At 47.4% G+C, this 19,119-nt stretch overlaps 1 protein-coding gene across 3 annotated transcripts in view; it reads right to left on the bottom strand.

The window, feature by feature from the left end:
• The window catches only part of GALNT18 (polypeptide N-acetylgalactosaminyltransferase 18), a 348,597-nt gene extending 330,869 nt beyond the window's left edge, over positions 1 to 17,728 (bottom strand). For all 3 annotated transcript variants that reach the window (XM_088017777.1, XM_028116986.1, XM_028116987.1), the window contains exon 1: positions 17,494 to 17,728. In XM_088017777.1, the coding sequence (XP_087873903.1) occupies positions 17,494 to 17,728 (235 nt within the window). The remainder of the gene's footprint in view (positions 1 to 17,493) is intronic.
• Between the last annotated feature and the right edge of the window lie 1,391 nt (positions 17,729 to 19,119).

Below are 19,119 nucleotides of genomic sequence, written 5' to 3'. Positions count from 1 at the left end.
ACCCCATGTGATTTGCACTGAAAAAAAGAATCATGTAGGAAACAGCTGGCTCCATTTACCAGTACTCTGTTTACTTCACTGTAGCCATATTTTCTAAATTAAAAATAAGGGACATGTGCTCTGGCAAGGGCTTTGTACTGCTTCCAGGTACGAGAGTCAATATGGGCAGTAAATGTTGGAAATACTAGAATTTACAATTCATTTAGATGGTTTCTGGAGACAACAGATCAGAATATTTGAAAGCGGGTTGCCCCAGAAAACCTGGAAATATATAGTTGCTAAAACTCCAGTTCTCCTAAAAAGCCATAAGGGATTCCTGGCTGATACAAGGTCTTCTTTTAACGACAGTTCTAAGCTGTGTCTTCCCATCAACTAGCTCGATTTGTGTTTGGTGCTTCTCCAAAGACAATCAATTAATTCTAATAGGAATTCAACATGGAGAGACTGGGCTCTAAACAAAAAAACACCAGCAGCCAAGACTGAGTGTTGCCACGTAAAACCCATCCTCCAAGGCTGGAAATGGGCTGCTTTGTTTTAGCTCTAAATCAGTCATCACCTCAGCATTCAGAATCTAGGGAGTTTTCTCTCCTGGGCAATTGGGAATTTCTCAGGTAAAGCCTAGGTCTATAGATGTCGGCGAGGGGAATGTAGCCTGGCAAAGTTGCGGGAAGTTAATAGGGCTGTCTCTGAGACTTCATTCCCAAATGTTCTTAAAATCAGACTCTGAAGTCACCAGGGAAATCTGGTTTTGAAATGATAGACAGCCCCAGTCCCCTCAGCCATCAGAGTAACACACCCTCCCTGGAAATATGCATCTAATTGCTCAAGATTGTGTGCAAACTGAATATTCATGATCTTCATATTGACACAAGGCTATAAAATCCTTTTTCTGTCCTTAAAAAGACTCACAGATTTTATTGGATCCACTATTTGAGACACCTGGCTAGCTGGGGACTGCATAGACTATGAGCCCCAGATCTCCAGATTGGGGAAAGGGATAGAACGTACTGGGGTCAGAGTTATTGCAAAGCATAACGAGTTTATTATCTATAGATGGAATAAATATGTCTTACTCATACACGTGTGACCATTTTTCAAATGGTTTGTTTAATAAGTTAAAAATCCATTTAAAAGCATTACTGAATTTCTGATTATCTGCATCTTGTGTGGTTCACTGGTGACACCAGGCTGACCATACCATGCACCTGGCTGGGTCTCAGTTTCAGGATCAGTAAAGTGATGCAGGCTTACTATTCAGGTGACCCATCACTGAGCCCACATTACCAGGGAGTGGGGAGGGAGAGGGTGCACAAGCAATCTGTTTACAGTCTGAGATACTCTGGGCAGCCTCTGGCAACATCACACCAGTGAGTGGCAGCACCAATTGGAGCCAAGTTTATCTGACTCTAAACTCAGCACCTCTTCTGAGCTGGAGGAGGTAAGGCTGCTGTCTATCAGAAGGGCATATTTGGAACCAGGACCCAGAGCACCATTTCAGAGCTTCCAGAAGCTTCCTGAATTTTGTTCCTGTTTTCTCAAACTGGCAAAAAACCAAAAGGCCTCCACTCCCAAGGCAAAGAGAAAGAGATAAGGAATTTGGGAAGCTTTTCTGCCCCAGGAAAGAATCAGACTCAATGACAGTTTGGTATTAACTAGCTCAGCCATGCAGGGAGGCATAATTAGTTTCCCAGCCCAGAGCTTCATTCCACCGGTCCCCCACACCCCAAGGGCTACACGATCTGTTTGAAATGAAAAGAAAAATAAAATCACTGCTCTCCTTGGCTGACCCATCAGGCTATTGCTCCTGGCCGTGGGCAAAAGGTGAGGCAGCCATCTGTCTGCTGAGGTGAAAAAGAATGAAATAGTCATTTTTAAATGACATTTTCAATTTTTCCCCTATGTCTACTATGCCCTCTTCTACCCTACTATTTAAATGATTCTTTTCAAACTGAAAATATCAGGGAATAACAGAAAAAGAAAAATCACAGTAATCTGTGGCTCCTTCAAAGAGGCTGCTCTGTCCCACTGGGCCAAGCCGGAGAAGAACCTGCTTCCTGGGCCTGCTTCCTGGGCCTGCTTCCTGGGCCTGCTTCCTGGGCCTGCTGACGGCAGCGGGTAGGACAATCTGCGCTGGGCCCCCGTGAAGGGCCTGCAGGTCCAAACCCAAACCAACACCCCGGAGTGGGTGATTCCCCAGGCGGCCACCAGGGAACCAAGGGGTTCAGCCTGTCCAATTTCTCGCTCTGTTCCTGAACCATCTTCAGCCCTTGGTGCCCAAGGAATTTCGAAAAAGCAGGTAGGAAAAAAATCCTCTCCTGAGTCCAGAGCAACCCTCTCTCAGAATTCTTCCTCCTCTGCCACCTCCCTCCTGAGTGTGGGAAGAGAGGGTCCCAACTTACCACTGCCACCCTAAAGATACCTCAAGATGGTAGGATCCATTCTGAGGTTCTCACAGGCCTCTGTGTCAACAGAAGGCCAAGCCACCGCCACATGAGCTGGGAAACCAAAGGCCACCTTTCCCTTTAGCTCCTGGGGCCCTGAAGAATTCTTGATCCTTCTTTGGAAATTAAGCTATGCTTTCTCCTTCCTGTTGACTCTCTGGGTATCCATTTAAATGACCTCAACTCTGTCCTTTTTGAAGCAGAGCCTCCTTGTTCAGCTGCATCTTTTCTGGCATTATTCTCTGCTTTGGGGGCAGGTTTATTTTTCCCCTTCTCGACCCACAAGATTGCTTTTGTTTGAAAGTGACCACAAGTGACAGCTTTATTAAAATAAAGATATTGAGGGTCCCCTGAAGGCTTCAAGCTCCTCTCACCAGCTGCTTCCTGGGGGATCTCAGTGCAGGAAAGCACATTCTATACACACACACATACACACACACACACACACACACACACACACACTCCACCAAGCTGCTGCTTCCCTTTGATCAAAGCTTGCGACAGCAGTGTAAGCTAGCAGGTGCCTTGAAAGTGACCCCAGAAATGCGTGTTTTCCTGTCCCTGCCCCAGAAAGAGGACACAGCCTGAGACCACTTCGTGCAAGCCACCCCCAAACTTGGAGGAATGAGAATCAGTTCTCCAGTCCCCTGGCCTCCCTTCCAGACAGCTTTGAAGCCAGACACGTGGATATGAATGTTCCTACTAAGTAAGTGGTTTTAGGCAGGCTTGCTTATTTATTCATTCAGTCATTCAACAAATTCCTACTCAGCCCCAACTACATGCCTGTCACTGTGTCAAACAGGAGAATGGAAAAATTAGGACCCTGCCTCCACCCTCAAGGAACCCACAGTGTAATGGGAAAAGCAGATGAATAGTTACAACACAGTACAACTTTCTCATCTATAAAATGGGGCTAATGATCTCACGGGCTTATTTTAAGGCCTATATAAAATGAAGTGAACTAAACCGTGCCAAACATCTAGTCAGTGCCCAATAAATGTCAATTTTCTCTCATTTCCTCTCCTCGATGGAAAATCTCTGCCCCTCCTCCATGGGCACCACTGCTCGGATCTGCCAAGCTGGGAAGAAGCCTGCTCCCAGCATAGAGGCTGCATCTCTAGGAGCTGCCATGCACTGCGTGGAACCGAAGGCAGGTCCTGCTAACAGCTATGTCCTCAATCCTGAAGATGATCCCAGGCAGTAGACTGCAAGCCCCAGGGACCCAGACAGGCCACAGAAAGAGGACTAAGGGGTCCCCAGAGTCCCCAGTTATGGAAATCTACCCATCTCTTGTCCCTTAAGCATCTGGCTTTATCCGAGAATATGTAACCAAGGATTTACTTTCCCACTGCAGAAGTTTCTTCTGAGGTTGAAGGAAGTAGGAGGATGTAGAGGGAAACTTTCTAGACTTGAGTCAGACCTCCAGATCCCTCCCCTGAGGCCTCCAGGTCCCAGGGGAGGACCGCCAGGGCCGTCACCAAGTTGCACTGGGCCTTGGATCCCTCAGCAAACAGGTTGAGGGTGTGGTTGCTGATGTTACTTCCAGGTTCTAGCATGCTCTGATTCTAAGTAAAGATCCCTCTAGATCTTTACCGGACTAAAGCTTTCACAATTAAGATACAACTTGAGAAAGCTCACCTTTCTTTGCTAATAATATATGAGGCAAGAGGGGAAGACTGCATTGAGCAGCACAATACTGTATGTACATTTCTAATATGGACCAGGGTGAAATAAGACATTTAATTTTCAATTTACAAAAATCAAGTCAACTTTCTGTACTTCCAAAGTAATTACAAACTTAAAAGTACTTATGCCTGTTTAGCTAAAAAATAATTGGCTGTTGTTGAAAAACATTTAAAATTCACAACTGTACAGTTTTAGGGAAATAAAATAATTATTTTTCTTGTTTTGTTAACATAATTACCTGTCTCCTAAGTGACCAAAATAAGCCCTGCTAATCAAGAAACAGCAATTGCCCAGGTGGTTTCACAGTGATTTACCACAATTCTCTCTAGTAAGAAAGCAAAACCATCTCTCAGTTTTCTGCTGTCACTAGAAAGGAATCTTTTTCGTGAGAACTTTAAATGGATAAGTACTAAAAGGGAAAAAAAATGTAGAGTGTATCGTCCCAATGTGAAACTACATCTATGTCTGAGTTGTAAAGAATGTATATTAAAATTATACCATGCCACAAAATGCACATTTTGTAGAGGGGGAAGAAAGAAAAGATTAAACTGAGTCTTCCTGACAATTGTCTTAAATCACCCCTTCCTGCCTGCAATTGAAATTATAAGTCATGTTGTTTTGAGTTCAATCAAATTCACCCCGGCAGGAAGATAGGCTGATGAGGGTCCAGCCCTGTCAGGAGGTGGAAACACAAGAAAACCCAAGTCTCTCCTCAAGGAGACTCTCCTTCCGCCACTGGGGAGCCCATCCATCCATCCATCACCAGGGAAATGAGACACTGGCCAGGTGACCGGGCACCCTGCATCATTCTCCCACCAGCCAAGCTTCCTACAAACACCGCACGTTCCTGATATGGTCTGCTGCCCACTGCAATGCCAAGTGGGTTTTAGAAAACAAATCTTTCTCTACAAACAGGAGCAGGTCCCCAGGCCGGCAGGCTTAGAATTTCAGAACAGGAGGCGAGTCAGACTGAGACACTTGAGTATTAGAATGAGTTTGGGCTCCCCTCTAAGCTCGCTTCTGACCTTCTCAGGCTGGATGGAACTGGGGAAGCCTTAGCACACGCATCATGTCTAATGGCACTGAAACGGGCTTCAAATCTGCTCTTCTAGGTGTTTCAACCAGAAAATATATTCCCGATCATATTTTCAATGTGAGCTCCAAGAAGGAAAGATAGTGGAAATGAAAGACAGAGGGAGGGGAGGGAGGCTGAAGGAAAGAATGTGCTTCCTGCCCCCATCCTTACCCTGGGCACAGGCAGGCTGGGGGGCCTTTCCTGCCTCGCACAACAATCCTGCAGTGTTAAAGGAGCAACTGCCGTCATTTCTATAGCTGGGGAAACTGAGGCGCGGGACAGTGAAGAGGTTTGCCCAAGGTCACCCAACCTGGAAAGGGTAGTGCTGATTCCAGGCACTGTCTGCCTGTACTTTTCCCCCCACACTAAATGAGAGGCAGGTAACTGCTGGTTCTACTTAATATCTGAGCTTACTCTCTCCAAATCTCCCCTACTCCATGCCTCTAAATCCTCCTCATTCTTCCAAGATGTGTCATAAGTCCCAATTCCTTGAGGAAGTCTATTCTGACAACGCACTCTTCTAGAATTCAATTTAAACTCTCATTACACTAGTTAGCTTGCAAAAGCTCCTCAACTGTTTCTTGTATTGTCTTCTCACCTCCATTATGAGCTTCTTAAAGGAAAGAACCATGTCCTGCATATTTTGTCATCTCCCGCCATGCCTGGCACAGAGTCAAGCCCATGAGAAGTGCTCAGGAAATAGCCACAGAACAGCCTGGATTGATGCCTTTCAAAGCTGGGCTCCTCTGCTCACCTCTGCCCATGGCTCCCCATTCCTCTCACAGTGGCCTCCAAGGCCTGCACAACCTGCTCCTCAACCAGCCCCTATCTGGCCTCATCCCCCACCCTTTCTCCCATAATCACTCTGCTGTGGCCACACTAGCTACCCTACTCTCAAATACACCAGGCACATTGCTACCCCAGGGCCTTTGCACTGGCTGTTCCCGCCACCTAGAAATCTCTCCCCCCCAGACAGAGTTCACACCTGTCTTTCTCCAAGTCTTTCCTAATAGGAGAGCCCCTAACCACTTCATTTAATTGGGACTCTGTATTTTTGTCTGTGTCCCATTGAAATATCCTCACCACTTACTAGGTGTTCAGTAAGTGCTAGCTGGATGAAGGAACAGAAGGATCTGAGCATGTGACCAATAGAAAGCCGGAGTACATCACAGGTCCCTGTCATTCCCAGCCATATTGGGGCAAAGATAGGAACTTGAAAGCAGGTCTGCAGTTTCTTCCAACCATCTCATGCCCCCCACCACCACCCCACCGGGGCCCAGTAAACAATTCCAGCCATGGTATCCACCTCCTATATCTGCCCACAGAGCTAGGGACCCATCGTTACATATACTTTACCTGAATATCCCATTGTCTAAATGAAATGGGAAGTTCCTGGCAAACCTGGACATGTCTGCTGTCTCTTTTGTGTGCACCAGTCCCCTCCATGCTCCCCAACCTGACCCCATGCCCTGAGCCTGGAGGACCCCCAAACCTTAGGTCTGAGTGAGTGGAGGAGATGGTCTTACTCACACTAAGTCCCCTCCTGAAGAAAGTGATACTGCCAGCTTCCAGAGCCATGCCCAGAGCCTCTCTGTGCTTTCCTGAGCACTCGGGCCCCGACAGCTCCTGGCACAAGCGTTCTTCTGTGTCTCCAGGGAAGGATACCAGCACAACAGTTGCTTGGTAACCCATCCCATGGTCTTGCTTCTCTCATGAATCCTTCCAGTCTCACCTGCAACCCTTCTTCTGTTTTCCCTCGATCAGGATCACTGGAGCAGAAAAACAAGAGGATCCCTGGCCCCTTACGAAGGGGGCTTCGTAGAGTAACTGGGGTTTTATCTCGTAGTAACTGCATGATCTTGGACAGTGAACTACAGTCACTGAGCTTTGATTTCCTCCTCTGTAGAACAGGGTGTAACAACATCCCACAGGGTGGCTTAGGAGATTAAAATGAGGTAACACGTGCCGTGCATTTAGCACCTAATAGATGCTCAGCGAACATTAATTCTTTTCTTCTTCCCAGCTCTTCTCCAGACAAGTGCAGGCCTATTTCTACAACCCTTCCTCACTGGTTCCTTTTTCCAATTTTTGAATCATTGATAAAAGTCTCTTTTATCCACTTTCCACTGGATTTCCCTTTTAATATAAATCTCCAGAGTCTAGTAAAATATCTTTTTAAAGCCTGGCCCAATTATAGACTTGAAGAGTCTACGTCATAATCTCGACATGGTATACTTTCCTCCAAACAGTCTTTTAGAAAATAAAGCAAATCAGAGGATCAGTTTATTACTAAGCTGAGATTTAGATGTGGAAGAAACCAAAAATGTTAAAAGACTCACTTTTTCAAGCCCTTGAACTGAAAGGCAGGTCTGAAGCCTCTCCCACACCCCTCCCATTCCTCCATGGCTCCTTCTGTCTCATCAGGAAAATATTATGATGATTAATTAGGCAAACCAGTTTGTCAAGATCCATTGAGGTGAGAACCACATAAACATCAAGCATCATAACTACAATAAAAAGATACCAGAAAACCCCTCTGCTCTGGGACTCTAACCAAGGCAGAGCTAAATAAATCTGTAGCAGAATATCAAGAAGGATCTTCCACATGGATAATAGAAAATGTCACCAGCATAAACAGGAAGAGAGATTAGTTCAATAAAGGAATAAAGTCACATTTGTGGGTCTCAAGTTAAGATTTTTGCTTACTTTTAACTTCCCAGCATATAACTCACAAGGTTATTAATACAGACTCCTACTGTTTTGGGCAAATAAACAGCTGCTGATGTTTTGTGTCCAAACCACTTTATTAGAGCTTTCCTTTACAGCAACTGTTTTTTTCCTTTCCAAATCCTGAGAGGCTCAGACAGCTAAAAAACAGAGTGCCAAGGCAGGAGGAATACCAAAGGAGAGAGGAGGCAGCCTGTGTGGGCAGGGAGAATGGGGCAGGGGCTGCCAGGACCCTCACTGTCCTCTTTACAACTCTAGGACAAAGTCAACGTTCAAGAGCGGAAAGCAGAAGACCCAGATAGGGTGGAATCAAAAGGGCTGTTTTTGCCCTGATGCGAAGAGGTCCCATTAAACAGAATTTACCAGCATGAGAAGGTAAGGATGACCAACCACCTGGGTTTGCCCAGGCTTGGAGGGGCCTCCTTGGACCCGGAAATTACAGTTTTAAAACACGAAAGTCCTGGGCAAATGGGACGAGTTGATCACCCCAGAAGACACATGACTATGCCAGTGAAAGGAAAAGAACACAGCACAGCACCGGGCACACAGTAAGTGCTCCAGAGTCCTGAGGGGAACTGGAATGAGCTCTAGCTTGCAGTTGGCACGCTCTGCTTTTCCCACAGGACAAGTTCCTGGGGGCTTATGATGATCCTAGCAGATCCACAATGATCCAAGAGAAAGGGCTCTCTATGGTCTCTGGAGCAGTACTGCGTTCACCCTTCCAGAGCAAGGCCCTCACCTACCCAAGGACACATCATGCCACCTGCCTGCCTGGCTCCCTGCCACCCACCAGTCTCCCACTTGACCTGATGAGGCCTCTGAGCTTACACCTGAACCCAGTCTTCAGTAGAATCATCTCCTGGTCCTCTCTCTGTGTGATTTTCACCTTTTTTTTTTTCTTCTGTAGAGGACATAGATGCTAGACAAAGTTTCCCTTCTTGTCTCCACCACTATCAGCTGTGTGACCTTGGGCAAACTCTAAGTCTCTATGCATCAATGTTCTCACCTCTAAAACTCTCCCTCCATGTTGTGAAGATAAAAAGCAATCATGTAAAAAAAAAAAAAAAAAAGGCAATCATGTATGGATAGCATCTAGCCCAGTACCTGACACACAGGAGTCCTCTCCCTCTGTGCCTCCTGATACAATCAATCTTCCAATACTTTATATGCTTGTTGCTCTTAAAATAAACCCAGGATTTGGCTAGGATTCTCATTTGTTACTTCTGGGGCTTCAAATCCCTTCTTAGCTTTCTTATGCTTATATTCATTGGCTCAAGCAATTTTGGTACTGTTCTCCTGAGTCCCAGATGCCATTAGCATGACATTTATGAGCCCAGGTTTCAAATCCTGTCCTGTCCAGATCCCTGAATTACGTTCCCATTCCTCTGGGATCTCAATGGCCTTTAATGGCCTGTCCCAGGGGACAGAGATGGATGGGCAAGGCAAACAGGTCACCACTGCTGCTTAAAATGCAACAATACCCAACAATCTTAAACAGGGTGCTCCACCTCTGTCTTAAACTCTGGACAATGGTGGAATGAACCCACTCATTCCAAAGAGTTGGCTCTAAACTTCTTCTTCAGGCATCATTTTTCATTGCTCTCATCCATCCCAAGGAGAGGGGTGCTGATGCCACTTCTCTAGACTTTTAAAGGGATGTAGTAACAAAACATAGCCCAGAGAACCATGTCTGCTGGCTCTAGGACCATTTCAGCAGCAGCATCATACAGGAAGCCTGTCATGGTCTCACTGGGGCTGGACATACAGGGCTTTCAGAAAGCTTCCTTAAGGGCAGTTTCATCTCCCAAAAGCAACCTTCACAAAATTGACATGGAATGTTAGACAATGAAAGAGCTACATCCGAACCTCATACCCACTGGGATGATCTGTCCTAGCAATACAGTTTAATCCATAATCGTGTAGCCAGAAAAAACTACCAAAGCATTAGTATGCACATAATCAGGAATCCTCTTGCTTCAAGTTCCAGTTGGCTGTACTCAGCTGGGTCCATAAAAAGTACACAGAGACCCACACATAAGATTCCAGAACAGCAGTTGTTTCCAATCACCATCACAACAAATTTTATATCAGAACAGTTGTGCAGTCACTTGTTATTAACAATAATTTAAGTACCAAAACACAGGAATGATTAGGTTTAACTAATAAGTTGAAGGGATCTCAAGGTTATCACGTTGTCTTGCATACAAATATGCCTTCTTGAGGCGGAGAGAAAGGGACAGAGTGAGAATGAGTGCACCGTGTTGGGACATGCTTCATCCTCGCCCCGCCCTGGGGCGTGTGCCCTGCATGTGAAGGCATGTGTTTGAGGAAAGGGAAAACATCAAGCACTTCCGGGCTCACACACTGCCGTGTGGAACGGAGCTGACTCTGACCCCAAAGGCAGAGTGAGATTTGGTAAGTTGACAACTGTAGGCCCCATGGAATAATCCAATCGCTACCCAACTCAAAAACCTTCAGCCCTGGAGAGACATTCAGGGCCAGCATAAAAAGTGCAGGCCAGCATTCATTTCATCTGGATCATCAACCAGCAGACCTAACCCACTCCGTCCCTTGCTGTCTACTGCAGGGGCCCATCCCACATTTATGGACTCCTGCCCCTCCGTCTTCAGGCATAATCCTCTTTCTCCCCAAATCCCATCTTGCTACCTTCTGGTTACATTCATCACTCGTTCAGCCTGGTGCTTCCCCAGAGAACCTTCTGTGTGACATCTCCTCTAGCTAGACTGCCTTCCTATACGATTCTCCACAGGGCAGCCAACTGTCCCAGCCTCTTGGACAGAATTCAAGCCATGAAAAAGGACAACAATCCGAAAGAGACCCTCAAGCCCCCAGTCAAGGCAGGAGCCCATTCAGCTGTCCAAGTGAAGTGAAGTGAAATTCTATAGGATGGTAATGAAGATGGTCCAGTAACCTTGTATGTGGCTATGAATCCCATAAACACCTTTGGAAAAACACAGACCAGACTAACCCAAGTGAGCGAAGCTGACCTGCAAGGCCCTCACAAACCAGAGAACCAGGCTATGGCTCTCCAACGTTTCATTTCGAATTCTCCTTGAGATTCTACATCAACCTACTTATCAAGGGCAAATAACAATTTATGTCAAGTGAATGGGAAAGAATGTGGAATTCATTTATTTTACAGCCTACACACTTCTAGATAAAAATGAAAATTCTTTGGCCATGGGAAAAAGTTGTATTCTTTGGCAAGGTTTTCCTACTCCACAAAGATGTGGTCCAGGGCTATTAATAAAGGTAATTGGGCTCAACTTTTAAATCCTGATTTTGCACTCTCTCAAAATATCAATCACTGTTACTAATATAATTTCACATGCCACAGTTCATTTCGAAGGACAAATAGCTTTACTGTTTAAATGATACCCTTTCCTCAAATAAACTCCAAGCATTCAGCAAACATTGTATTGTCTTCTTTATAACCCTGCCAAGTCAGGGATCAGATGAGAAGGACACCAACAAATTCTAGGTGACATCCAAAAGCTACAGCGGACAAAAAAAAAAAAAATAATAATAACCTCCCAACATCCAGACCTAGGACATTTTCTGACTTTTAGGGACCACATATGGTTTGTAATCACAGTGAGCAACCTGTTTTTACTGACCTAATGTACATTAATATGCACATAATATGCCTAACAAACTTTTAGGAGACAAAAAGCAGTTAATAATCCATTTCTCCCATTGTTGGGATGATCTTGACTCAGTGAAGTAAGATAATGGATTTGGAAATTAGTCATATAATGTAATACATTATTAATCATGGCATTCAGAAGAGTAAATAGATATTATAAGAACACTACCCAGGAATTCAATTTCCTTTTAGATTTGTTTACTCTCTTGAATTCTTTATGCTACCATCATCCCTCACAAAAATGTAACAGTCTGATCTTTCTTTTTCTCCCAAAACAGTGATTTTCAACCTTTTTTTAGAAAAGAAGCCGAGCCTTTTTAAAAATATTTTACAGAACACCAAATAAAAGACAGATGAAGGAGGAGATACATTGGCTGCAAGGAGGGAGAGGTGGGTGCAGGAGGGGTCCTGGAGACTTCACTTGACCCTTTTATTTCTCAGGTCCTGGATCCAACCTTCTAGAAGCTTGGGGCTCCTGGGGCCACAGTGTGAAAACCACTGCCCTAAATCATCTATGTAAACAAAAATTATGTATGTAATATATAATACAGGCAGTATATATATACGTGTGTGTGTGTGTGTGCACACATATATATATTTAGTGATCTACATAAATAAAACATATATATAAAATACACAAACACTGATATCCCAAGAAAAAAACTGGCAGAAGACACCAATACAAGGTGAAAACAAACAGATAGGGGGAGGATACTAAGTTCTACAGTAATCAAAGGAGTACAAATTAAAAGAACGCTTGCCAGTGATTACATTTGCCCAGAATAAGTTTAACGGTAACACCCAGGGCTGGCCAGGCTCCATGAAACTGGTACAATAATAAATTGCTGGTGGCCATGTAGAAAGAATTTGAAAACAATCTTTCATTAAAATGTTCATACTATTTGAGTCAGTAGTAATCAGACTTCCAGAAACAGATCCTTTAAAAAATAGTTCAAAAGAAGAAAAGTGAGGTGAAGATGTTTATTTCTGTGTTAATTACAGTAGAAAAGCCAATGTTCAATAATGGGTAAGAGATTAAGTCAATAATGGTATATCGATGATGGAATATTACACAGCCATTAAAAATATAGTACAAGTTCTCCTTAAAAACCCTCTACTTAGTTACCTCTCCAGAGGAATTGCACCTTCGATCCCCCTGGAAAACAAGCCCCAAGATACCTTTGTCCCTCTGTTTTCTCTCCTACCCCACCCCCACTCACATCTCCAGCTAACGACTGAGCTGTATGCTTACCAGCACTCCTCTGAGTTTGTTCCCAAATGTGTTTATACTTTTGGTACTTGTCATTGTAACAGCATAACTTAATTACATATTCTATAAACCAATGGAATATGACTGCTAAGATGAGAGTTGTTGTTTCTAAGAAAATTAATTTCACTGCTTTGGAAAGACTTTATAAAGCTAGTCACTTACATAGCAATCAGATTGCATGTGAGCAAAATCACTGCAAAGGACAAGACAAAAGTCATAAAAATTTAGGCTACTACATGGAGGTTGCTTCATAACCATCTTTAAGTTCTCAATGAATTTTAAAGAAAACAGAACTAGAAATCAGTCTCTGTAAGCAGCACATTATGGGCATGGTTTAGGCAAGGAAGACGCTCAGAAAGGCAGTTGGCCCACCCGGCCCAAAGACAAAGCCTTGGCCTTAACATCAAAAGGCTGGCAAATGAATGTACAACTCATTCAAAAATAATATGAAAAAATATGTACTGCACATGTGCAATATTTTGTTTTATTCTCCTCTTTGCCAAGTTTTTCAGTTAACTAACTTAAACCCCAATTGTGTTGACTGTTGTCCCTTAAAAACAAGTCTACATGAGAGGGTCCAGGAGTGTCTTGATTCACCACTGTATCCAACGTCACCTCCCCGGTGTGCTACCTGGTACATATTAGGTCTCCAATAAATAAAGACTGAATCAATAAACTACGTAGCAAACATGAAAAAAAAAAACACCACTTCTAACAAGAAGCAAGCTGGAAAAAAAAAAAAGAGAATATAAAATTACATGCGAACCATGACTACACCTTTGTTTTTAAATATGGAGGCAGATGGGCAAAGTTAGAAGGGAATGCTCAAAATGCAAAATAGTTGGGTTAGAGTAGAAGGCACTAGAGGCAATTTTATACATTTTTAAATATTTTCTTTCATATTGGCACATTCTTTTACAGATTCAAAAAGGTACTAATCAAGAAAAGGAGAAAGCTGTTTGGGGTTCTACTGGACTTCAAAATAAGAATCGCACCAACACTGCTGTTTCCCGGCCGTCTCTCCAACATGGAGCCCTCCTTCAGCGGACCCTCTGCCTCATCCACCTCACCACCTCCAGCAATCCATCTTTCTCCTCCAAAGAGTGAACCTGTACTAACATGGATTTCGTGTCTCCAACCCAACAGGATGCTACTTTTGAAATCTGGAGCTATCCACCCTCTCCTTTACCATAGATTTGGTTTTAAAAAAATAAAAATTCTCAAAACTGCAATTTACATTCCCAAGAGATTCCCAAACACCATCTAATTAAATCATTCAATCAGAAAACAAATTAAAATGAAATATCACTGCAACCCCCAAGAGGAAAATAAACTTTTCAGTCATGACTAGAACAGACCTCTAGGGTGATGCTCCAAAGCCTCTCCTAATTGCAAGTCCTATGGAACATTCTGCTGAACATTTTGTGACATTTGCAGTTTCTGGGACAACTTTCCTTCCAAAGCAAAGAGGAGCCTGAGCAAGGCTCCAAAGCAAAACATATTCATTGGAGAATGGAAACGCTTTCATTAAGAACTAACTGGTGCACTGGGCATCCACACCGTGTACTTACGCACCCAGCCAGCACCTACTCTGTAGAATGTGCCAGGAACTGCCCTGGGTAGTCCATGAACACTTTTTTTAGTGAATGTAACCTCTGCTGCTCAGCATGAGATAAAACAAAACCCAGAGCTTCCTGAGTTTATCTACGGAAGAGTCTCGAAGTGAGAAGGCTATGACTTCATCATTCCTTGGTCATCCTCTGGGGTCTCTCATTCTGACCCTCACCCTCACCATCAAGTAACTCCAGGGGAGCACTGTTCCCCCTGTGATCTGCTGGCCCTCTAGAAGACAGTATAGTACGTGGTTAAGACTCTGAAGAAGCCACAGAAGCTGGGTTTAAATCCTCGAACTACCATGTACACCAGTGATGTGACCTTAGACAAATCATATAATCTCCCCATCTGTAAAACACAGTTAATATTACCCATCTCATAGGGTTGTGATGATTACATTAGTCAATATACATAAAGCACTTAGAATGGTACCTGGCACATAATGGGTGCTATATAATTTTCAGCTGTTATCATTAGCCTTTCTTCTCCACTCCCCCAGCTCAGCAGACTAAACTGGGTTGCTCAAAAGGCTGTACTGACTAGAGGAAACGTGACAGTGGAATACGCATGAACGGTCCACACCACCAAGTACAAGAGTCTGATTGTCCTTTCCCACCCTCTGCCTTTCAGAGAGCTGCACTTGGCCAGTCCCAAACTTCACAGGCCTCTTACTTAAATCAAGTAAACCCCTAGGTTTCCTTAATTCCCTGCAACCTAGCTCTCGATGGCTCCAGCACCTCTCGGGGGGTTGGGGGGGCTGTCACTTGTCATCACTACACCATCATAGCACAACCAACCAACTAATCTCTGCCCTCTACCTGCCTCCTATCTAGTCTTCCCCAAGCCACTGACCCTTCCCCACTCCTCTACAGGTTGTGGCTTCTGCCTTTCTGTCCCAAGAATCTGGTCATTTCTGAATATCCACAGGAGTCCTAATACAGTCAGTGCACATACACAAGAGAACTGGACCAACCATGTCTTCAGAATCCCATTCTGTCTTTGCTTCCTATTTCTCCCAATTTTTTCAGGTATATATTTTAAAGTTCAGAACAATGCATAGTGATAAGGTTTCCTGGGAACAAAATCGCAAAGGCTCCTTTCAGCTTCAACACTGTACTCATTTTCATGTACAGCCTTATAAATCATGTGACATGGTCCACATTCAACATGATAGGGGCTACTCTGTGATAAGCTCACGGGTTAACAACGTCTCCTCACCACTTCCCAAAGCAGTACCTCGCTCACCTCCTCCCTGAGCAGACTGGAAAGCACAAGAGAACCATTTTCCAGGAATACACACACACACACACACACACACACACACACACACACACAGAATCTGTGAATGAAAATCTCTCAAAATCTGTGGGCAAACTGGAAATGTCAAAGTAAGATATGGCCTTGTGTCTCCCTGGGAACGTTCTGAATCACCCTGGGGCAAACACTGTACTTCTATCACTGATGAACTGTCAGTCCAGACCCACGGGATAGAAAAAAGTAAGAAACAGCAGCAACAGGAACCATCAGATGGATAAACTGGTCTGCCAAGCCCAGGGCCAGTTTGAGAGGCAGAGGCAGGTATGAAGGAGAAGCTGCCAGGGGTCCCCTTTACTAGGAAGTGTCCCCAAGCCCTGGGCTTGGTTTGAAGTCATCAGTTAGAAAGCACCAGCGGTATGTACACCTCTCCTGCCCTCACCTGAACCTTCCCTGGGACCTATGAGGAAATAGACCAACTGTGGACACAGCAGCCCTCCCTACCTTGGCAGGGGCAGCCGGGGCAGAAGCAGATCCAGACGCCCACGTGTGAACAAAAGAGAGTGCTCCTGGGGGAGAAAGGCTTCCATCCAACCAGGTATTTGTCAAGGTCTGCTGGGTAGTGGACCCAGAGCCTGGCTGGGCTGCCAGGCTTACAGGTGAACAAGGCTCCCTGCCTTTAAGAAGCTCCCACTCCTGGGAGAGAGCAGGGGAAGCGGGGAGGTGAAGAAAAGAGAAGTGTGAACGTGTGAGACGCGCGTGTGTGTGCACACCCAGCACCAGTGCCCCGCGGTGCCGGGAGCTCTCCATCGCCTGCCTCTGACAGCACATCAGACGGGGTCTCCTCGGGAGAGCTCCCGTACCCCATCCTCCCCTTGGCCCCAGCCCTGGCCTGGTTGGAGCGCAACCACCTCGCGCAGCCTTAGACTCCAGACCCACTGCGAGCGAGTCTGTCTGCTCCGCCCCAACCGCTCCCTGGGCCCGGAGGGAACGGCCTTCACCCGGCTCCGCGGGGAAGGCACAGCCCAGGGCGGGCTGTCTGGGTCCTGGGCGGATGCGCCACCGCAGTGGACAGAGCTCCAGGCTCCTCTGCTTCTTCCCCGAGTCGACACCTGCTCCTGGAGAGGGTCTTGGACCCACTGGCTGTGATGGGGGTGGGGACCGCTATAGGTTCGAACAGCACCCCCAGCCACAGATTCCCGGTGCATGTCCAACCGCCCACGGACGGCGCACAGCAGGGCTGGGGCTGGGTCCACGCAATCGTCCTAGCCCCGGCTTGTCCCGCAGCCTGTAGGTTCTAAATGCCAAAGACTGGGGCCGCGCAAGCATCTCGCCCTGGGCCCTTACACGGGCCAAATGAGCTCCACTGCCCGCGCCCGCTCTCTCCTGCACACACACAAACATTCACGTACACACACTCTGAGCCGGACCTCTGTGTGATCCCGAGAGCCGGCGAGCAACCAGTCCGGAGTCTCGGGCACATTTGGACACGTGCGCAGCGCGCCCCCACACCGCCAGTGAGCTGCACACACCCGCGCGTGGAGCCCCGCGCACACACGTGTGCCCTGGAGAAGCGCGCACCGCCGCGGAGAGCGAGGGTCTCCCACGCAGGCGAGAGCGCACCCGCAGCCCCCCAAGCGTCTGCGGCCTCAGCCCCCCGCCGCCGCTGGCTCCACGCGCACCCGCTCCAGCGCACCCCGGGCCGCACCGGGCACTCCCCGGCCTTGTGAGCCGCCCAAGTTTCCCGGGGCGCCCGTACCTTGGATATGCTGCTTGATGACATTCTCCAGGTGGTCCAGCCGTTCAATAATCTTCAGGGTGTCCCCTTTGTCTTCCTCCAGCTTCTTGTCAGGCGCCGGCTCCTGCCCCCGCACATACACGCTGGCGATGTAGTTGGTGACCCAGCCCACGTAGAGCAGACATATGATGTTGGTCATGCCGCTCAGGATCACGCAAGTGGACACCAAAGTTTTGGTCTTCCTGGTGCACACCATTCTGGGCTCCCTCCTCCATATAGAGCTCCCGGGGGACCCTCCTCGCCGCGCGCCGGCACTCCCCCGCGCGCACACCCCCCCAGCCCGCCCGCGCCCGCTGGGCGCCGGAGCACCTGAGTCCCGAGGTCCTCCACAGCCCGGGCTGCTCGCCGTGGAGCCGCCGTGCCCAAGTTTGGAGCTCCCGCCGCTGGCCACCCGGAGAGAGAGCTTGACAAAGGAAATGAGGTGGATTTTGTTTCCAAATTAAAAATCTCGGAGCCCTTCTGGAAGCGGTCACGGGTGGCCCGCAGCCGCGCGCCCGGATACGCGCGTCTGGGAAACTTTGCCACAGCCTGGGTCCGCGGCCGCGCTGTTTCCCATCGCCAGACGCGGGTTGCCTCAGCAGTCCGACCGGCCCGCGCTGCTGGAAGGACCGCGGCGACGGCGGCGGCGGCGGCGGTGGGGAGAGCAGCGGAGCAGAGCGGCCCGGCCCCCTCCGAGCGACAAGCGCCGCCACCAATCGCGCTCCGGCTCGGGAGAGGGGCCGGTGCTGGGCGGCCGCGGACCAACAAGGAGGGCGCGGGGGGCGGAGTCCGGCCCCCGGGCCCCACCTGCTGGCCGCCCCTCGCTCCCGCCCTCCAGGGACGCTCCTGAGCCTCCACCCGCGCCCGCGCTGGCTGCCCTAGACCCGAGGCTCCCGGAGAGGGCGCGCCGCCAGGCTCAGCCCCTAGGTCCGCAGATTCCACCTCTAGGGAATTCCAGCTCTGGCTCTTGCGCCGGCACTTCCGGTCTTTGCGGGGTCCCGCGGCTCAGCGCCCCTCAGCGGGGCTTCTCGCCCCAGGCCCACCGGCCAACTCCGTGTCCCTCTTGGAAGCAGAGAGGCCAGGGAAGCTTGGGCGGGATCGTCTGACTAGTCTTGCCCTTGGTCAGGCCCCGTGGGCATCCACTTCTTCCTTAGCCTCACTTCAACCTCCCCCTGTCCCGAGCCCTCTGTCTGCCGGCCTCCTGGATGTCTCCAGACTTGGCAATTGTCAAAGGAGCTAGCCCTCCTAGGAATCTCCCAGATTTTGGACCACCACTATCACCACCAAACCCCTGGAAGAGTTTTGCTCCTATCTAGACTTTTTTTTAAGTCTGCACAGCTCCCAGAACAAAACTGTGCCCTGTAACCCAGTTGTCATCCATGTGGGACCAGGCTCGTGTCAGTGCATTGGCAAATCCTGCACTAGCAATATCCCAGCGGTGTGGGGAGGGGGATACAGAGGCACGGGGTGGAATTATGCTGTGAACTGTAAAGTCCCCATGCATGCTGTTTGTAATTGGTGTTAGAGAGAACAGAACTGTGACTGACAGCAAAGGGACATGGCTGGACTCTAATGGCTGACACCATTTTATTTGTTATAAGAGCAAAT

Source organism: Eumetopias jubatus, unplaced genomic scaffold (assembly GCF_037043125.1).
Source record: "Eumetopias jubatus isolate StellerSeaLion01/CBP00866 unplaced genomic scaffold, mEumJub1_p1.0 scaffold_13, whole genome shotgun sequence".
Classification (NCBI taxonomy): Eukaryota; Metazoa; Chordata; class Mammalia; order Carnivora; family Otariidae; genus Eumetopias; species Eumetopias jubatus.
Note: the sequence above shows the minus strand (reverse complement) of the source record. Positions and strands in the feature narration are given on the sequence as shown.